Here is a 21,117-nt window from a genome sequence, read left to right on the forward strand (position 1 = left end):
GTCATGTAGGCCTATACAAGGATGGATAATCGCATATTTATTAATTTAACATATTTGCAAAGCTGTTATTCTATCCTCAACAGCACTGATGAAAATATGCCTTCACATACAGATGATCACGTGTGGGTACAGAATCTGAGGTATGGCAGTTTGAAAGTGTCGATATGCCAACCAGTGAAACTAACGTACGAGGATGAAGAACGACTTAATGTACAAGACTACAAGATTCAATAGAGAGCTGGTAGGTATGCTTCGAGAACATTGTAATTCCAAACAGGCTTCTCCCCAGGAAACCTTATCACTTGCTAAGCCCCCGTCTCCAAGAGTCTCTTCACTCCGCCTCCCTTCAGTCCCATCCACTGCGTCTTTCAGTCTGTCCTTCCTCTCAGTCGCTTGCTTTCATGTTTCCCTCTCTCTACACCACATCAGTCTCCCCTCAAAAAGACAAAACAGGAAATACCCCGCCAAGTCTGGAGAATATCCAGCCATCTGCATTTCTTTTAACACCTTGCCAAGCCTCTGTCACAGCACAGATAAGGCATGCAAAGCGATCATAAAAGTGACAGACGCACGCACAAACAGAATAACAAGGTTATATGGTTGCTCAAACCATATACACTCCTCGGACAGTTTATTAGGTACACCACCCCGTTCAACGAAAATGGATCGCTCCAACAGACAGTGAGTCACGTGGCCGTGGCTTGCTATATAATGCAGGCAGACAGGCATTGAGGCATTCAGTTACTGTTTGATTGAGTGTTAGAATGGGCAAAACGAGTGACCTAAATGACAGAGAGGGGTATAATTGTCGGTGCCAGGCGCACCAGATCCAGTACCTCAGAAACGGCCGCCCTCCTGGGCTTCTCACGCACAACCGTGTCCATCTAGGGTTTACCAGAGAATGGTGCGACAAACAAAAAAACCTCCAGTCAGCGGCAGCCCTGTGGGTGAAAACAGCTCGTTGATGGGAGGTCGAAGGAGAATGGCAAGAATCGTGCAAGCTAACAGGCGGGCCACAAACATACAAATAACGGCACAGTACAACGTTGGTGTGCAGAACGGTATCTCAGAACGCACAACTCGTCGGTCCTTGTCACGGATTGGCTATTGCAGCAGACGACCACACTGGGTTCCACTCCACACACGATCACCAACACTGGACAACTGAGGAGTAGGAAAACGTTGCCTGGTCCAACAAATCCTGGTTCATGTTGCGTCATGCTGATGGCAGAGTCAGGATTTGGCGTAAGCAGCATGAGTCCATGGACCCATCCTGCCTGGTATCAACGGTACAGGTGGTTGGCAGTGGTGTAGCGCCATCCAATCTGCAGCAACTGCGTGATGCCATCACGTCAGCATGGACCAACATCCATGTGGATCGTTTCCGACCTATAATACATTCCCCAGAGAATTCAGGCTGTTCTGGATGCAAAGGGGGGTCCGACCCGGCACTAGATGGGTGTACCTAATAAACTGGCCAAGTGAGTGTACACAGTCACTGGGGTCTACCAAGGTCTTTACCCTGTCTGATTTTAACATAAACATCCTCATATAAAAATACTAGTGAAGCGGTGCTCTCCACATTCACCCACCGCTTTGGGAATATGCGCCCTGCGTGGGTATCAGCTTACAGAGTCAATGGAACTTGAGCCCTTTTCATGTAGCAGCATGTTCACCACTATGACCGTGGGACTGATTTCTCACATTCATCAAAAAACTAGGGCAGAAAAGACCACTAAAACAAAACTGGTCAGGAAACTCAGGCTGGTCTATTTTCTGTGTGGTCTAACATGCTAGCCTGGCCAAGGTCTGTGAGCTGAGCAAACGGCTGCACGCCGTGTGAGGTCTTCACCAGAGGAAATGCCCATGATGCGAAAAATTGTGTTTTGTTATTCTCCCGATTTTATCTTGGTGTGTTTATTTAGTAGCCGAGGTCCACGCAGAACAATTGAGCCGTCCATCTACCCACTCAGCAAGAGCAACAGTGGTCATTTCATCTGGCCATTTGGCTCGACCCTAATTCAATGGGCAGCTGCACAGAATCCTTGCATCACCCGACTCACGGATAGAGATGCACAGGGTGTGTGGAGTCTATCCATTTCACTGTCAGCTAGAGCAGTAGCTCGGCACCGATTCAGCTCAATTAAATTCTAACCAATGAGGGCTGTAGAAGAACCCTTGCATCATTGGAATTTACTGATGTCGATTCACGGGGCGTTTGAGTCCATCCGTTTCAGTGTCAGATCAGTACATCTGTGCAGATTGCCGCTCAGCTCCGACGATGCGAAACAGCCTCCGACTCTCCCCACTGGCTTCTGTGGAAATCTCCCACGCCAGGCCTCCCCATTCATCATCACCCCAGTCTCGCCCCCTCTCTGATGTGCTCTCCCAGAGTACTGACCTTCATCACTTCAGCTCATTACGGAGAACCGTAGACACCTTCCCTGTCAGCTTAGCACTCCCCCCTCCCCGGCTTTCGATTGCATTACTTATGAGGCCACCCCACCTCTCTCCTCTCTGCCTTCTGTTCCGCCCTCCGTCTCAGTGACAGATCATCTCCTCTGTTAACGCAGTACAATTCCCTCCATTATCTCTCCCTTCGACTACTTCCTTTCGTCTGCTGCGGTAGTTTCGCTCTTTCCTGCTGTTCTCACTCGCTGTTACCATTCACCCCATTCTGGTTCTTCACACAGTTCCCACCACCTCTTTTTTTTCCCCCTCTCCTCTGATTTCTTCCTGTCAGATCTCTCTTTCGCTATCTCCCTATTCATCAACACCTGTGTGTCGTTATCCCAGTGGGTAAATAGAGGCAGATTACCCAACTGTTTTCCCTATGCAGTTTCGAATTCAGCCCGAGCATCCTCTGATCCAAACCTACACCACAGTATGAAGCGCCCTTACTTCTGATTCTGGGTCAGTTGTTATGGACACCGCTTCAGGAGGATGCCTGCGTGGCAAAACAAAGCCTCCGCTCGGGCTCCCGGTGTGATCGCTAAATAGGTTCACGCCAGCGTCAGCCTGTCCTGTTCCTGTAAACTCCAGCATGGTTCCCCCTACAGTGTAGGTACTGTCTAACGAAGTCCTGTAGCCATCACGGCTAATGGAGCCGTCACAATGCTTATTCCAACAGTGCCGGGGGCATGGACCCTCTCCAGCATCCGCTGCCTTAGCCGATGGGAGGCGGCACCGCGGCACAGCTTATCTGGCAGACAACTAGAGTGACAAAGACCCAGAGTGACAGTCTGTGTGCGAGTGTGTCTGTCGGGGTCAATGGCAGCGGTGTCACTAGAGATTCGTAGCGATATGATGACACATTAGCCCACATTTGTTCTGGAAGGAAGGAGTGTCCGCTGAGCGATACTAAACTACCACTGAGACGGTGGCCCAGGATAGAGTGACTGTTCCATTCACAGTCATTGAAAGTGTCTGCCGAGATGCCAAATTGGCTCTCTTGTCCACCACTACCCCAATTGGAAACGAGCTTGGCGGAGGCGGTGTACCATTCCCTGAAGTTTAACTCATTGAGAAACTGAGTTCCGTTGGCTTTACGTTGAACTTAATCTGTAATCTTTTAACCATTTTATCTGGAGGCTGACCGCACTAACGAAGAATGGAATGCCAGAAATGCTCCCCTCATGTTGGTCACTCTGGAGGGCCCATTGCATTCCCCCCCTCACATTTGCTCTCCTTCACTTCCCTCCCGTTCACATCTGAATAAATAAACATGGGGTGGAGGTGTGGGAAAGTAGGGCACTTCAACCTGGATGTGATGTACCAGCCTCTCTCATTTGCAGAGAGAGGACAAGGACAGACACAGACACAGACACAGACAGACAGACAGACAGACAGACAGACAGACAGACAGACAGACAGACAGACAGACAGACAGACAGACAGACAGACAGACAGACAGACAGACAGACAGACAGACAGACAGACAGACAGACAGACAGACAGACAGACAGACAGACAGACAGACAGACAGACAGACAGACAGACAGACAGACAGACAGACAGACAGACAGACAGACAGACAGACAGACAGACAGACGTTACTGCGAATTGGAGCAACTATGTGAACACTAATTACCTACTGAGGTGCAGGAGCGGGAGAGGCTTCAACACAGGGGAAAGGAGAGATTGAGAGCATGTCTGCTAAAGAGGGGAATGGTTTGAAAAAAGCAAATAATCAGGCAGTTTGTGCCAGAATGAGCTAAAGAATATCATATAACATAAGACATGGAGGGCTGGGTTTAAGAGGCAAACAGAGAGTAGATGGAGGGCTGGGTTTAAGAGGCAAACAGAGAGTAGATGGAGGGCTGGGTTTAAGAGGCAAACAGAGAGTAGATGGAGGGCTGGGTTTAAGAGGCAAACAGAGAGTAGATGGAGGGCTGGGTTTAAGAGGCAAACTGACAGTAGATGGAGGGCTGGGTTTAAGAGGCAAACTGACAGTAGATGGAGGGCTGGGTTTAAGAGGCAAACAGAGAGTAGATGGAGGGCTGGGTTTAAGAGGCAAACAGAGAGTAGATGGAGGGCTGGGTTTAAGAGGCAAACAGACAGCAGATGGAGGGCTGGGTTTAAGAGGCAAACAGACAGTAGATGGAGGGCTGGGTTTAAGAGGTAAACTGACAGTAGATGGAGGGCTGGGTTTAAGAGGTAAACTGACAGTAGATGGAGGGCTGGGTTTAAGAGGTAAACAGAGAGTAGATGGAGGGCTGGGTTTAAGAGGCAAACAGAGAGTAGATGGAGGGCTGGGTTTAAGAGGCAAACAGAGAGTAGATGGAGGGCTGGGTTTAAGAGGCAAACAGACAGTCGATGGAGGGCTGGGTTTAAGAGGCAAACAGACAGCAGATGGAGGGCTGGGTTTAAGAGGCAAACAGAGAGTAGATGGAGGGCTGGGTTTAAGAGGTAAACAGAGAGAGAGAGAGAGCGAGAGAGAACAGGGGAGGTGGGGTTGCGAGAGAGAGAGGGAACAGGGGAGGTGGGGTTGCGAGAGAGAGAGAGAGAGAGAGAACAGGGGAGGTGGGGTTGCGAGAGAGAGAGAGAGAGAGAGAACAGGGGAGGTGGGGTTGCGAGAGAGAGAGAGAGAGAACAGGGGAGGTGGGGTTGCGAGAGAGAGAGAGAGAGAACAGGGGAGGTGGGGTTGCGAGAGAGAGAGAGAGAGAACAGGGGAGGTGGGGTTGCGAGAGAGAGAGAGAGAGAGAACAGGGGAGGTGGGGTTGCGAGAGAGAGAGAGAGAGAGAGAGAGAGAGAGAGAGAGAACAGGGGAGGTGGGGTTGCGAGAGAGAGAGAGAGAGAGAGAGAGAGAGAGAGAACAGGGGAGGTGGGGTTGCGCGAGAGAGAGAGAGAGAGAGAGAGAGAGAGAGAGAGAGAGAGAGAGAGAGAGAGAGAGAGAGAGAGAGAGAACAGGGGAGGTGAGGTTGCGAGAGAGAGAGAGAGAGAGAGAGAGAGAGAGAGAAACAGGGGAGGTGGGGTTGCGAGAGAGAGAACAGGGGAGATGGGGTTGAGAGAGAGAGAGAGAGAGAACAGGGGAGGTGGGGTTGCGAGAGAGCGAGACAAAGCGGAAGGGGAGCGTTTCGACATGGAGACGGCGGGTACAGAAGGGCCACATTTCCACAGAGTGCATTAATCTATGCCGGCTTAAGTATTTCATTTGAGGGCGAAAACGTTCCTGTGGGCATGACGTGCAGGCACCGTCCCCCTCCTCCTTTACTCTTCTGCTCCCTCCCAAGGCGGTGTCTATTTAAATGTGTTTAAATCGGGGAGTGTCATAGCTCTAATTTTGGCTGGCGTCACTGCCTCCTCTTCCCCTCACTCTCCTCATCCCTCTGTCTGCTCACAGCCTGCAGCACGTTCAGCCCGTCTCTGGGAGAGAGCAGGAGAAGAGAGGGAGAACAGAGTGGGAATAAAGTAGTCCCTTTGCCCCGGGCCTAGTGATGATGGTGAATTAATGAAAATCGTTGACAAACTCTTCGGCTGCAAACGGAGTGTAAGCACACGCAGAGGGGACGTGACGAAGGGCAAAAAAAGCACAAAGCATTGCGTCTGGATATAGGAATGAAGAGTTGGGTCGCGGCCAACCGGGCGGCGCCTGAGGGGGTTTGGGGGATACTCCGCGGAGATGATTCCAGAGGCAGAACGTGGACGCATGCCCAGAATACCCCCCCCCCCCCTCAGCTCCCCAAAATACTGGCACGCGCTGCGCCCAAGCACACAGTAATCATAAACACAGCTCGGTTGCACCGCGAGGCCCCAATAAAGGGGGGAACCGGGGAAGGAAAAGGCCCTCAGGGGCCCGGGGGGTGGTTTTTAGTTCAGGGGAGGTCTTCAGCAACACGCACTAATGCTCTCCACAGGCAGAATGTGCAGCGATACGGCAAATAGCAAAGCTGGACAGAATTATTATTATTTATTTTTTTCCTCAGAAGTCTTCACTCATCCGGTTTCTTCAGCGACAACTCCAAGGCACAAACCCCCTCGGAGTCATCGGCATCACATTCTCCTCAGGTTTCTCCTGTCGTCGTCCGCCCACCGTTTTCTGTCCAAGGGAGATACCGGCGCCCACTCCACCGTTACCTTATCCTGTCTGACCTCCGTTGACCTCTATCTGGTATGTGTCACTGTCTTCTCTTCCCACACATGGAGAGTGGTCTGATTCGACCCCACAGCTCAATACTGTCAAGGCTCCATTAAGACTGGAAACCATTTTGATTTAGCACCAGGTTCCTCACTGAGAGGAGAAAAAAAAAACATGGTCGGTTAGCCCTCCATTGTCGTGTCGCTGGGAAAGCTCTTCTAATCTGGTGGCAATTCTCATCCTGGGTATATAATTAGCGACTGAGTGGAAAAGGTCACGAAATTCAGGGGCTTTTACCAGACTCAATGAAATAAAAACGAACGATTGTTGGACCACTGCGCGAGTTTGGGAAGTCCCTTGGGATTGCGTAGTCGGCCTTGACTTCGTCAGTGCACTATCATCATCATTAGCAGCATTGTTATTTCCATACATTAACAGGGCGGCTTAAATATCGGTTGGGGGGCGGGGGGGGGGGGGGTTCCACCCACATGAATAACATTTAATTCTCTGCAGTCGTGCTTGGCCTTGAGTTAATGAATTAGTGCTACGTTGCTCTTCCAGAGCTGTTAGTTGTCCTTATGAAAAGAAAGTGAAGTACTGCGCACCCTTTCTCTCTTACCTATTGACGATACCTCTTTACAAACATGGTTTCTCTAAACCCGGTCCAGCCCAGGTTCCCTACAGTACATTCTAGATATAGAACAGAGATAGATGTTCATTGTTGGAAACTGAATTTCATTGGAGTGAAGCCCACTTGTCTTTCACGCCATAATGGAAGAACATTTACACAAGGTCTGATGATCGCGGCGACAGGCTGGGGGCCACGCGACAAAGAAGCGACGGTCTAATGGGGGTCAAAACCCCAGCAAAGTAGCTATTCACCTCCATGAGTGGCAACGACAACAAAAACATGTGCTCCTCTCTGGAGTGCCGCTTCGCAGGATAAAACACACAACAACAAAAAAAGAGCCACTTAAAGGTGGATCTGATCCAGATGTTTTATTTTTCATCCATCAATCCCAAGAGCTACAGTTCGGGGCAGGGGAGAACAGATCCCAAAACAGCGGGAGAGCTTGTCTCCTACAGGTTCGGCACTCTCTTCTCTCCCTCCCAATGCTCCGTCACAGTGATGGTGGGAGGGAAAACATTTGCAGTCTATTCTGTCTAGAGAGGCCAGGGCTCCATTTTCCCAGATAGACTACATGATGAATAGGACAGCAGATGACCTGTCACACAGTCCCCCGGCGCAGGGCTTTGCGGACTTCCGAAGGCAGGAGGGAAAAGGGCACCGGGTAGGAAGTCGTACCTGCAGGACAGGTCTGTCTAGGTCCGCTCAGTGCAGACGCACCCTATATACACACAGTACAATCCCCCCTCCCCCCTACTAAAGTCTGAAGTGTGAGTCAGGCAGCAGTAGGGGTTCTGAGAGGCTCTGACACGCCACGTTAATTAATCATCAAAACGCGACACTGCAATTAGTCTGTGCTACATTGTTCTGATTTATGGTGCAAAGACAATGTTTGAGCTGGCATACGTTTTCAGGCAGAAGAAATACTTTTTTTTTTATATCTTCATTCATTATGAACGGGGAGAAACGTCATCTTGGCCACGGGTCTAAGTGCTGAAAAGAGGCACGCTGTTGAAAATCCTTTTTCTTTTCTTTCTTTCTTTTTTAAAAAAAATATTAATTGTAAAAGGAAATGAAAATGAGATTAGCAAACACAGACCGGCGAGAACAGCGAATGAACAAACAATACTAACTGTAATCATTGTTGGTCGTTATGGGGTGTCAACTGCAGGGGCCTTTTCTCAGTGAACTCTCTCTCCCTGAACTCTCTCTCCTCTCTCTCCCAGCGAGGACAACGTAGAGCGAGACAGCTGCAACATCACGGATGGAGGAGGGGGGGACAGGAAAGTCCTTAGGGGAAGATAGTTCAAATAAGCACTTCTTCCATCCTTTTGAACTATGATATCTGGGTTCAACAACTCAGGCTGAAAATCATGTGTCAGAATGACAGCAGCAGACAAATAATCTATGACAGAACTGGGAAATTCGAGAACGAGATATGGAGGGCGAGTAGCGCTTTCTCTTAGATATTATTGCACTATGTACATAGTTTGGAAAAAAAAAAAAAAATCTGGGCATATTGATCAAGACAAGACGGTAAACTCAATTGAATTGAGCAGGGGGAGAGGAAGAGAGACAGTCCAACTAATCTGCTCTGCTGTGTGTAGGCGTCCAGACTTGGGGAGGAAGGTGTGCAGAGGAATGGCTTGAAAAGATAGGAAGGAAAGAAAGAAAGAGAGAGAAAGAGAAAGAGAAAGAGAGAGAGAGAGAAGGGATGGATAAGGAAATGGTGGCTGGAGAGGCCGAGCACAAAGAGTGAAAGATTGGACGTGGCGAGAGGTGGAGAGAGAGAGAGAGAGAGAGACACGGCAATAGATGGAGGCTTATGGCCTCGGTCTGAGGGTCACCATTACAGATAAGCACTCAAATAAACATGACCATGCCTGACCCGCTCAGCCACCGAGTCAGCGAGAGATGGAGGGATTTCAGGGGGAAAATATGAAAGAGAGAAAGGATCAACCCAACAGAGAGAGCCAGGGAGGGTGCCAGGGATTCATCTTAGAGGACGGCCTTTAATGTGTGAGGGAGAGACAGAATGGCAGTTGGAGAAAGACAGAGGGCAGAAAGCCAATTTCGCTTTTCACAAGTAATCACGCTGGTAAGCCTTTTACAGGAAAAGAGGGCGAGATGTTTTTTTTTGGTTTTTAGGACTGTCATTTCAGACAGCATTTCTCAGCACTGAGCAGACCGTCCGCAGACTGCGAGGCTTACTTAACGTCGACAATAAACCAATCAATAGAAACCAATTCCTGCTATCGAGGCACATTATGCCTGGCTGGAGCATAAATTCCTGGGAAAATGTTGAATGAAACATTTATTAATCACCTTTGCACAGGCCAAGGAATCTGTTGCATGCCTGAAAGGCACAAGTTAACACCTTCCCGTTACTCACTGCTTATCTGGTCGCACTTTGAACAGAGAGTGGGAGACGTGAAAGAGAAAAGATTGAGCACAAGAGAGATCTTGTGCTCTGTACCGGTACCCCCTGCATATAGCCTCACTATTGTTATTTACTGCTGCTCTTCAATTATTTGTTACTTTTATAATATATTTTTTGTTGGGGGGGGATTTTTCTTAAAACTGCATTGTTGGTTAAGGGCTTGTAAGTAAGCATTTCACTGTAAGGTGAACCTGTTGTATTCGGCGCATGTGACAAATACAATTTGATTTTTTGAGAGAGAGAGAGAGAGCGAGAGAGCGAGAGAGCGAGAGAGCGAGAGAGAATGGAAGACAAAGAGGAAGGGAGGGATGATGATCATAAATGCAAGAGTGGAGAAAGACAGCAGCGAGGAGAGAGGCTGAGAGAGCGATTATGTTAAACAACCCTGCCAACCACCATAATTGTGCCGTCTCGCTCCACTGGCCATATAAGGCAATGGGATGAGTGAGCGAATGGGTAACCTTAACCTGTATTGATTCAAAACCCTTGCTACAGTGCTTTCCAGACAAACAATATATTTGCTGTGGACGGAAACCACCGCATACACAAATACATACAAACAGCTGCCAATGAACTTGTGAACCTTGCCGCGAAACTAATCTGGAAATTCTTCAAATTCAGCCAGAAAGGCAGATGACCTCCAGCTGTGGGGAAGCTTGCATTCTGATCACCAGGGGCCACGCGATGAGCTTCACACCATGTGATACACACCGACTGAGCGATAGCAACTGATGATGATGGAGGTGGGAGGCCTGCCATGTCTTCCCTTTGGCAGAGTCCAGCCTGCATCATCCGTGAGTCAAAGACAGACAAAAAAAAACCTGAAAGGAGGAATTCATGCCATCCCCTTCTGTAATCCACCCAACAAACAAGCTGGCCGGGGGGGCTTGGATAAGGAGGCGTAACGAGCCGTCTGAAAGCAGGCGCGCCAACGACGGCGTTACTGCCATGCCTTACATAGCATGCAGTCACCTTGGCTTGTTGTGGTGCTCCCCAGAATACGGCACTGGTGGTGGGTTATGTACTGCATATCAGCGGGTGAAACAACCAGAGCCTGTGGAGGGTCGCTGCCATTACCACTTATTCTAGGTGGGTGAAATGGTACACACTAAAATGCCTTAACCGGTTTCCCTCTACGGCGCCGTCATAAGCCCCGGAGCCGTGTCTTCCTCCATAGTCTCCAGTGGACACGGTCCAAGGAGGCATCCCGCTCCGGCGGCTGATTCCGAGAAAACCAGAAGCATTTTGACACTCAACAGGGAGCGGCAGTGTTCGCAGAGCAATAAACTCAGAAGCTATAAAAAGTTCCAGGAATAGCAAGAGGTTGGCAATTCCCCCTAACTTGTCAAGTTCAATGCGGAGGCTCGATGGTGTTATTCCGACTGTTCCGTGTTCCAGTTGGATCAGATCACGCCCGTGTCTGATTAACTGTGTTCAGTGCCGTGTGGCTGGATGATTCTGCCAGCCTCCTGTGTACAAATGTGTGATGCTGCAAACAGTAAGTCACCTTAGCATGTGCTCACATTTCCCCTTCCGCACTCACCAGTTAAACGGTCTTAACTAAACATTTGTGTAGGCCTGGATTTTATACGCCAGGTACATCGGATTGGGACTACTAGAAATGACATGCAAAAACAGAGCATACTTGAAAAGAGAATGCATCTTATTAGCAAACTCTGCGGCAATCACTCACCCAGTGTGAAAATTGGGCGAAGTCTCCCCCCCCCCCCCCCCAAAGTAATCACCATAGAAACCTCCCGCGCTATTAGGCTCTCGTCACATTTCTAAAAGCCTGAAAATAGACTGGGGTTAAGACTGTCGGGCCAAGACATGCCTGTCAGTTTCATTTGCCAAACCCACTGGAAAATGGAAGCAACATTTTTTATGTTTTTGTTTGCTACCAAAGACAACATGGGACCTTTGCCACTAGTTGAGATATATATTTTTTTTTAATCTATTTTTCGCTCAAGAGTCATAAAAATGCATCCTGGCAAAAATGCATGTTTTCGTTTTTTTCCCCATCATTTTATTCCATTCCATTTTTGCTTGGATGCCTAGGGTTGAGGGAGCTGCACAAATTAAAATCAGAAGGCGAAGGATGTGGTAATAAGATCTCTCTACAGGAAGCAACTAGATCCATTTGTGTTTAGTCCTCAAGTTCAAGTTGCCTATAGACTCAACAAAAGTGAACTGATACAAAGGCGGTGGGGAAAAGTGACGGTGCTCGGCTCCTGTTTGATCCAGACCAGAGACCGTAGACCGTCTATTACATATCATAGAGGGGTTACGACCTCGACCATCAAGACAAATCAGCATGTGTTTTTGTCATGCCTTTCAACAGCCAGACAGAGCGGTCCCCACGTCTGCAGAGACTAAATGTCGTGATGAAGTGCTTGTAGGAAAGCACACTGAAGTGGCGAGGACAAGCATTGTGCTGCAGCTGTCAGGCACAATTTTCAAATCAACCCCCGGAATTGCTGAGGGATATAAAAGTAATTAATAAGGCTTGCACTGGCCCAGCGAGAAAAAAAAACAATTATATTCTGTGTCTGTTTTAAATAGAGAAGTGCTGCGAATACATTTTCACCCCGACACTGGCGGAGAGAGATGTTGGTGTGCAGAATGAGAATGACATGCTTAGCGCAGGAGAGTCGCAGGGAGCCAAGTCAGACGTTCTGATTTAGGCAGAGGGCACATGGACGGGCGAGAGAAGAGTTGTTTTCCGAGCCCACTCAGAAATCCATCTCTTTAGCCTCCGTTTTATCTCAAACTGCAGGTGGGTGGAGAGGTTTTTGAAGACTGGGAGAAAGAAAATAAAAAATCTGTAGCTTATCGGCCACCATCTCGGTTGCATCAGGAAGAGGGGTTGACCTAACCAACTTGCTGCAAACGATTTAGAAGTTACTCAATGGTGGAGAAGGAATTTATTTATGGTGTACACATCTCAGTCGAATCTCATTACTCCTCCGTAAGGCTGGTCATGTATGAATCTATTTGCATTCGTTAACTAATGGCATATCTTCACCCATTTGTGCAGGTGCAGGTCTATTCCATTTCCCTGTAAGATTATCTGGGTTATTCCACAGTAATCATTGGAGACGGTTTTACTGTTAATAAAAAATGAATTAAAATGATTATTTTGATAATGCTGTTATAATAGAGTTGGTTATTGTGTTTGAACACACCTGAAAACCTCTACATGCAACAAGGAAACGGTGGATACATTCCCCTAGGCCTGATTTGGTTGAGCTGAGGACGTGCAGGGACTTTTGTCTAAACATTTTCGCAGTTTGAGTTCCCCACCCCCTCTGCCAGAGTCTCTGACAAACCAGACATCTATAAACAATGGGGCCCAGAACTCAGGGGGGAGATGGAGGGGGCATTGGGCCTTTTAATTCACCAATGACTAAAGCCGCTCCAACAAAGGGCCCGGACGGGAGCTGGAGCACAGTCTGAAAATAGGCTAGAGAGAGAGAATGGGCATGCTGTGAAAGGGCTGGAATGTTTTTTTTATGTGGGTGTGGGTATAGGATGGGGGAGTGTTTGTTATATTAAGTGTATTCGTGATGCTTTATAAATATCGCTTGAGCTCTGAAATCGTAAACATTCAGAAATTGTTTCGCTTCAATTCATACTGTCAGGTCTTACTATACTGACACCTGTTTGTAAGGATTTGTATGGGCATAAAAAGAGCAAGAAGAATTCCTAGAGAACTGAAATATGCTTAGGGTTACAAAAAAAACATGACAGCACACAACGGATTTATTTTTCACAACCCTGGCCTGAATTCAACATTTATCAAATAGAACACTAGAAACCGACAAGATGGACACCTCAATACCCCATATTAATCCCTGCCAGTAAAGAGTATCAAGGAAACCCAGCTCAAAATGTATTTTGACCTATAAACCCATGCAAACCTCGACCCAGAAACTCAATATGATTAAAACAATCACGCTACAGTAAATGTAAACACAAATAGACTAGGGCTACGCAACACTGTGCATGCACTGCGTGATCAACCATCAAAACCCTCAAATCAAATAGCCCTAAACCCTAACAAGACAGCTGTACTCTCTCTGGTCAAACACCAGTCCAACCTTACGTGACCTCATACTTTTTCATATCCATGTTCAGGTTTTGATTGTTAGGCTTGCAGTCAACCCACTCTTCAATTGCGCTGCATGCAGGTGAGTTCTTGGACACATGACAATTGCCATTTTTATAAAAGGCTAAAACAAAGAAGTGCTGAGGGTATATGTAGTTACCATCTTCCTTTTGTAGTTAATTCAGTTACCATCTTAAAATTGGACAGTTTTGACATTGAAGATTTGGGGCTATGATAGAGGACACCGCACAAAACGACCATTACCATTAGTATTGGCTGACTGTTGTACAGCAACACCCTGCATCTTATTTTCTGACTTCACTTCTGCTCGCGTCAATGATCAGCCAGATCACGATTGTCTGAACGAAACATGTTACCTGAACAGACCTGAGGAAATCAACCGGGGAGTAGAAACGGAACATGCAGACCGGTAAGGCGATTCAGAACAATCCCACCTGCTGTCTAAATACCCCCAGAGGCCACACCTTGTATGCATAACATGGCGTACCAAAACTCGGGATAAAAGCAACCAGACCGTATTGTGTACAAGTCAACTTGCACAACAGGTCTTGAGAAACCCACCACCGTCACCTCTGAAATCGTGTATGACCGTGTGGGTGAACCGCACAATGTGCATGCTTTTCACACGGGACGGTGGATGGCTCTATATGGCACATTTTCGGTTGCCGATACCGAACCTTTGAATGAACGTGGCCCATAGTAACAGATAAAGAACACGCAGAGAGAGGTAGGCTAATCAGATAACCTGAGAGGACAGAATAGAAGTTAATGTTCATGTTTCTTACCTTGTATAATCAGAAGGATCGCTGCTATCACCAACAAACTGTTTTTCATTGGTGATACGGGGCAATGTTTCGCGCAGTCTCTCGCCATTCTAACAAGACGGGGTGAACATGAAATCCACACCAGAACGCAATGAATATTCCTTGACTGATTTCTCCGGGGGGGAAAAATCGAATAGGAATAAACCGCAAAACAGACCGGGAGTCGGTAAGTTATGGGTACGGACCGTTCGCTCTTCAGTCCGACGTCTTATTTCCTCGATTTCAAATTACAGTGACTCTTGACAGTCGCACAACAGCATTGAAAACCCCTCCCAGTGTGGGGCGGACGGAGCGCGTACAGGTAGGTCTACCGTGCGTTGGTTACTGTTGAACGGAAAGGAAAGTCACGATGGTGTTCCACTCAGCATTCCCACGCATTCTGGGAGATTGATTGTGATGTCACAATAAAACACCAAAACGATCTGAGAAGTTAAGAAAATAAACGTGTCTCTAAACTTCCACATAGGAATTCATACAGCCTATTTTTGTTGTTGTATTATTCCAATAGAGAACATTCTTATTCCACTGACCTATATGGTTTGTGGATAAATATAGGACCCCATAGAGATCCATTTTCTCTGTCTTTTATATACATTTTCCCCTGTATGATATGGCATGAATGATATCACAGTGGTGGGCTACACAGTGGATAATTGGGCTATTTTGAGTGAGCGGCAACAAATGATTAATATGTACTGTATATGCTGAGACCACTGGTTGAAAGGCAGCAGAGGTACATATCAAAATGCTGCCGTTAAATTCATCACCACCAACTTTCCCACCACAACCAACACTCATTACTATAAAGCATGCAATTCAGGAACGTCCTCAAAATAATATTTGCAGAACAAATATTATAGCTGACCAGCTGTTTCATAAGATTTTGACTTTCATTTAATGTTGTTGTGGTTTTTTTCTCATTTAGCAGGCGTTCTTATCCAGGGTGATTTACAGAATTGAGTGCATACATATATTCATTTAAATCCTCGGTTGATCAAAGGCACTCCCCAATAATTTTAATAAGGGCAACTAGTAAAATAATAAATAAGGAGCAGTTGACAATTAGTTGCTTGATTTTCATCATCAACAATCTGCACAAAATGTGGCATTCAGTCTATTGATGATTATAGACTGGTGTTGTTCGTCCTAACCTAATTTCCCAACTTGTATCCAAGACCTCACCTATTTAACTATCTATGCATAAACACGCCGTCATAACCTCGTTATGTATGTATACATGTCGCTCAGAGGAGAATGTTGCCTCAGAATATGGCCCTGTGATTGGTATGACCACAAGCTGTGAGATGCTTTGCTATTAGCAGCTCATTATCATAGTGTTCACCAGCTGACTCTCTGTCTTAGCAATACTCTCAATCAAATAATTAATAGTGGTGGAGCATCGAAAACCTTCTGTCCTCTAAACTAGTGACCACCCCCGTGTGTGGGTGTACACAGCATACAAATCACCAACGACAGTGTGCCATCTGTTGTCAATTTGATGCAATTGCGGCCACATCCATCGCCTTACGTTCAGGTCGTCCTGGCCTTGGCTCCTCAATCTCCTTCCAGGCAGGAATATAAATCAACTACCACTCCCTATCTGGCTGTCAACTCAGACACCTATTGTGTTATTTACCCAAGATGCTTTGTTCCACTGCTGGAGCTAGGCGAGCAAGCAAAGTGCTCTCTCCCTCATTGTTTCCTTTGTACAGGAGTCCTTGAATTGTATATGTGGTCCTCCGTTTTCATTCCCATTCCAACAAGCCCCAAGGCCCATATGGTTGCCATCTGATTTGTGAGGATAAAGATTTGTATGTTTTTCTAAGAGGGAAGGGAACCCGCAGGTTGCCAGATAATCTTTCAATCTGCAAACACGTGGAGCGGTGGGTGAGAGGTGGCTGTCCATCACGATAAGGAGCCTGCTGACATGGCAGAGATTGGAGGTTGAACACAACAAACAGCAGGAGGCCAGAGCTGAGCTGGATTCCATCATTGTGCCTGGGCAAAATGGAGGCATTGTTCACCATCACTCAACCACGGGTAGATTGGGCTGGCCATGTCATCTGCAACACCTAGCCGGCACAAATGTAGGTTTAAAGGGTCTTAGTCAAAAAATTATTCTTAACTTTAGCCCTGGGGTTTATTAGGGTTTGTGTTAAGGTCATCTCCATGGAGACCAAGGGGAGAGGGGGTCAACAAAGTTATTACCTCCAACTACCTCTAGATATTGTCTTAGATGTGCTGGTGAACTTTAAACACTGAAATAATGCACTGTTCAATGGGCAATCTTTTTCAACAAATAAAATGTGCCTTTCTGTCAGAAAACTCTGCCAATTGTCTGAATGGCACTACTGATGGCTCAACCCAACATTCTGCAAGGAGGCTCCAATGGAAGACTAGTCCTTCCACTGTGACATGCAGACCAACAGAAAGACCATGCCTATAGTATCTCTGGAAAACAAACTGCCCGTCAAAAATCGGATTTGGTAAAACTATGTCATCAAAAGAGACGACTACAGTAAATGCATCTGAGGTTTGGTAGCCTCTTCTGTCTCCCCCTCTCTCGGCCAGACCATGTCCGTGCCATTTGAGAAATTGCCCCTGTGGCCAGAGATTGGCTCAGAGGAATCAGATTGATTAAACAAGCTGTCGCTTAATGTGATCGTGTGTCAGTCGGAGCGACACGTTTGCCGGCCGTAAGTAGCAGCAGCCGTAGCAGCCTGCTTCAGTTTGTTGAAGTGTTGATCTCACATCCCCCAACTCTCTCCTCCCCCCGCGTGTCTTTTCCCTCCCCACGATGACTTCCTTTCGTCCCCCTTTCTTTTCATGCCATCATTAGAGTTGAACCCTCCCCTATTAGCTGAGCTGTAGCTAAGTGTTGCTTCGGTAATGGCACTCCAAAGGAGCAGCGGATACTTCTGTTCTGTTTAATTAAAGACATTAAAGGGCTGGAGAGACATGGAGCCCCAGGGAGGAAGGGCTCTCACCCCTCCTGAAAATACTCTCTCTTTCTTCCCCTCCCGCTCTCATTCTATCTTTCGCTCTCTCCCATCTCTCTCTCTCTCTCTCCCACTCTTTTCTAGTCCTCTTCTGCTATCTGTTTCTCGCTCGGTGTCTCTGCCACTCATCCCCGGTGTTCTCCGACTCATGAATATCTTCATTAGTTTAGTACCGTGGACTTTGTTTACAGTTAATTAGTGTTTTCCCTGCTCTTTTATTTCCAGCGCGCTTGTTGCCGGATTTAAGAAGTGTGGGTTTGAGTTTCAGGCACAAGGGTGGTAGCTGTGTTTTTGTGAATATATACTGAGGCCCTTGTGTGTGTGTGTGTGTGTGTGTTTACAGCTTCTGTGTGTTTATCATTTGTCTCACCTAAAGTGTATACATTCATGTGACACACACAGAGAGGCTTTTGTCCTCATGCTGAGAGAGCCTCTCCTAGAAGTCATTGTTGCATCTGGTACGTCGTGTTTGTCCATGTTTAGCCATTTTTTTACATGTTTCATTTGCATCTGTTCTGTTCCCTGTGCGGCGTCGCTGGCCCCTGTTTGTCTGTCCGCTCATCCACTCCTCATCCACAATGCACAGCTCACACACAAACACAATGGCAGGCAGGCGCTCTGATCGTCTCACATCCGCTCAACACTCCTCCATAAATAGAAAGCCGGCTCCCCAGGGGGAAAAAACAATGTTTGGAGGACAGATTAAAGGGGGGAGAGCTCATTGAGGCAGGGGCTGGCTGGCTAGATGTGTGAGTCTGGCGAGATTGCCAGTCCGGTTTAATTTCCTCACATTCTCTCCCAGTGTGAGAGAGCCTGTGGGTTTTACATCCCTTGTACTTGACACATGTCTGCTGTTTGGCCCCTCTGCCATGTGAAATAGTAGGCATTTTACTCCCATCACATATAGACTTAGCTAAAACAATTACTGAGAATGGATTGAGACACGAATACTCATTTATGTAAGCAGCAGAGCGGATGCTGAGCAAGTGTATCACATAATTGGCAGTTCAACAGCGGTTTACCCTTGTGGAAGACTAAGTGGGCACTCCTTCACAGCCTGCAGTAAAGCAACCTGCCATTGCTACCATTTACTTTTATCCACTGAGTCTCAACTCAATTGTTATGACTCAGAAATAGCCATGCTACCTGTGGGAAAGCGAGATGGGAGCCTGTTGATGAAAGCAAACATTCATTTGTTTTGCATTGTTAACCCAATAACCCCAGAATTCTCCAACACAGACCCCATAGGTGCCGTTAAATACAATCTTGTTTTCATATTAAGATTCACGATAATAACTATTCTAGGGGTGTTAACCTCACGACCCCAGATCACTCAAACACCCAGACCCTAAAAGGGTTGATATAGCCAAATTGTTTTGAATTATAAGCAACTGCTCTTTGTGATGTTAACCTCACGACCCCTAGATCGCTCAAGATGTTACAGTGCAGATACAAGCCCACTTGCTTTGAGATTCGGATGGACTGGAGACTGATGGTTGTTCTGTTCACCACCTGTGGACTGAGTTCAGAGAATGAAGCATGCCACCCACTGGGAGATGCTGCTGTGTGAGTGATGGCCTTTGTGTGTGTGTGTGTGTGTGTGTGTGTGTGTGTGTGTGTGTGTGTGTGTGTGTGTGTGTGTGTGTGTGTGTGTGTGTGTGTGTGTGTGTGTGTGTGTGTGTGTGTGTGTGTGTGGTCACTTCATTGCATGTTGTGATACCAGCACAGTATGTGTTGTATGCTCAGGCAGCATGTTAAAGCCTCTCTGATGAGCCTAACTACAGATAGTCTGCCATTAAAATGTCATGTCCAATTACTGCCACACTTACTCTCCCCTCCCTCTGACATCAGGGCCGTCCATCAAAGTAGTGACATAAAGCCTGGTCATGTGGAATGATCTTCCCTCTACAACTGTTAGAAACGTGTAATAGGTGTTTCAGGCTGATTTCAACCCAAGTTAAGTATTTGGCAAGAATTTCGTGACCACGAAACATGGCCATGAATGTATGAATGGACTATCTCTATCCCATTGACCGCCTGTGGGCCCTCGGTTCTGCTAAACGTCAATTTATTTTTACTTTTTAGAATCGTACTCTTAGAACATGTTGTTACTGGCCATGTTTTATTAATTATTGAGAAAGAGTTTCAACTTTTAACTGGAAGCATTATAGCGCCGAGAGTTCTATAATACTATCAGACATTCATTTTCATGGCCCATTAATATTGTTTGACTGTAATTGATAGTCATTAAAATGAACACAAGGCTTACGAACGGTGGCTTCATTGTGTTCCAGGCACTTACCTCTCAGGCTGTACTATTGGGTAATAGGGTTTTCCCTCCTCTTCTGACTGGTGCTGGAGGCCCACCGAATCAGGGTCAGGATGGGGTCAGGAGGAAATAGTAAGCAGACAGGTTCTTGGGGGGGAAGTGGCAGCTGCTCCAGAGTGATCCCATCAGGCCTCAGTAAGCCTGTGTGTCAGTCACACCACACCTCTCAGGCACCAGAGCACGTATGGGTCAAACTCTCGCATCTGGACCTGTTTGGCTGGGGTGTCTGATAATATTCTGTGCCAATAAGTGTACTGTAATCCATCCATCCCAAGCCTATTTTGTCCGTCGCAGTAACTTATATCAATATTGAATTATCTTTGAATTGTGTATGAAAACATGATTTTCAGTGAAAATAATTGGGAATGACTTCATAAATATATCCAGACTTGGGTAGTTTTATACCAGGCACTTATAAGTGATGTCAACAGCCAGAGTTCGCTTAAAAGAACAACACAGCCCTCTGCTGGTGAAAAATAAAAACGCTAAATAGCTTTTTAGCTCAACGTTCTCATTAACACCCTCCCAATAACAGTATGGTATTTTCCCTCAGACTACAATTATTTGAGCCAAATAGATTTTCTTCTCTCTGCTGTCCCATTTCCCATCACCTCCAAGGTTCCCAGAAGTAACACTTGTCTGTCGCTGTGGCTGGCCCAAAAATAAGTGTTGCCATGGAAACACGGACAATGTAATTTTCGCCCTTGAGGGTCTGGCGGCGTTTCCCCCCTCTGTAATCTGTTTCCTCGGCCGTCTGTGAGTCTGTCTGCACATATCTGACTTGGTATCATGTTAACCAGGGCTCTAGGGCACACCTCACTAACCTGAGAGCAGACATGCTCCAATTGGAGAAAAAGCAATCTGGATGAAAACCTATTATAAAGGCCAGAGAATGTTATCACGACCCAGAGATGGATATGTACCCCCAGAGGGCTGAAGTCTGAGTCATGGTAATATCATGGTGAATTGAAAAGAAGCTTCAGCACACACGGGTGATCTTGATGCTCCATGAAATCTGTGAGGCTGCTGCGTCAAGATCCCCGCTGTGCTAGTTTCTTTTCAATATAGAACAGCTTTTATCCAGGCACTTGGTAATTCAATAGCCAATAGATGTGTTATACTTTCACAGTAAGCATCATGGTGAACAGAACAGACTTGCGAACGACAGGCTGAAAAATTATATTCCATCAA

General features: G+C 46.8%; 1 protein-coding gene across 3 annotated transcripts in view; it reads right to left on the reverse strand.

Annotated features, from left to right (window-relative positions):
* Positions 1–14,928, reverse strand: part of LOC106569973 (poliovirus receptor) — a 74,193-nt gene extending 59,265 nt beyond the window's left edge. For 2 of the 3 annotated variants that reach the window (XR_001320595.3, XM_014141769.3), the window contains exon 1: positions 14,560–14,928. Coding sequence is in view for 2 of the 3 variants with exons in the window: in XM_014141769.3 (XP_013997244.1) it covers positions 14,560–14,647 (88 nt within the window). In the remaining variant the exon portion in view is untranslated. The remainder of the gene's footprint in view (positions 1–14,559) is intronic. The other variant, XM_014141770.3, reaches the window with a different exon arrangement.
* Positions 14,929–21,117: the final 6,189 nt, after the last annotated feature.

The sequence above is a fragment of the Salmo salar genome, chromosome 14 (genome assembly GCF_965601325.2).
Source record: "Salmo salar chromosome 14, fSalSal1, whole genome shotgun sequence".
In the NCBI taxonomy this organism is placed as follows: domain Eukaryota; kingdom Metazoa; phylum Chordata; class Actinopteri; order Salmoniformes; family Salmonidae; genus Salmo; species Salmo salar.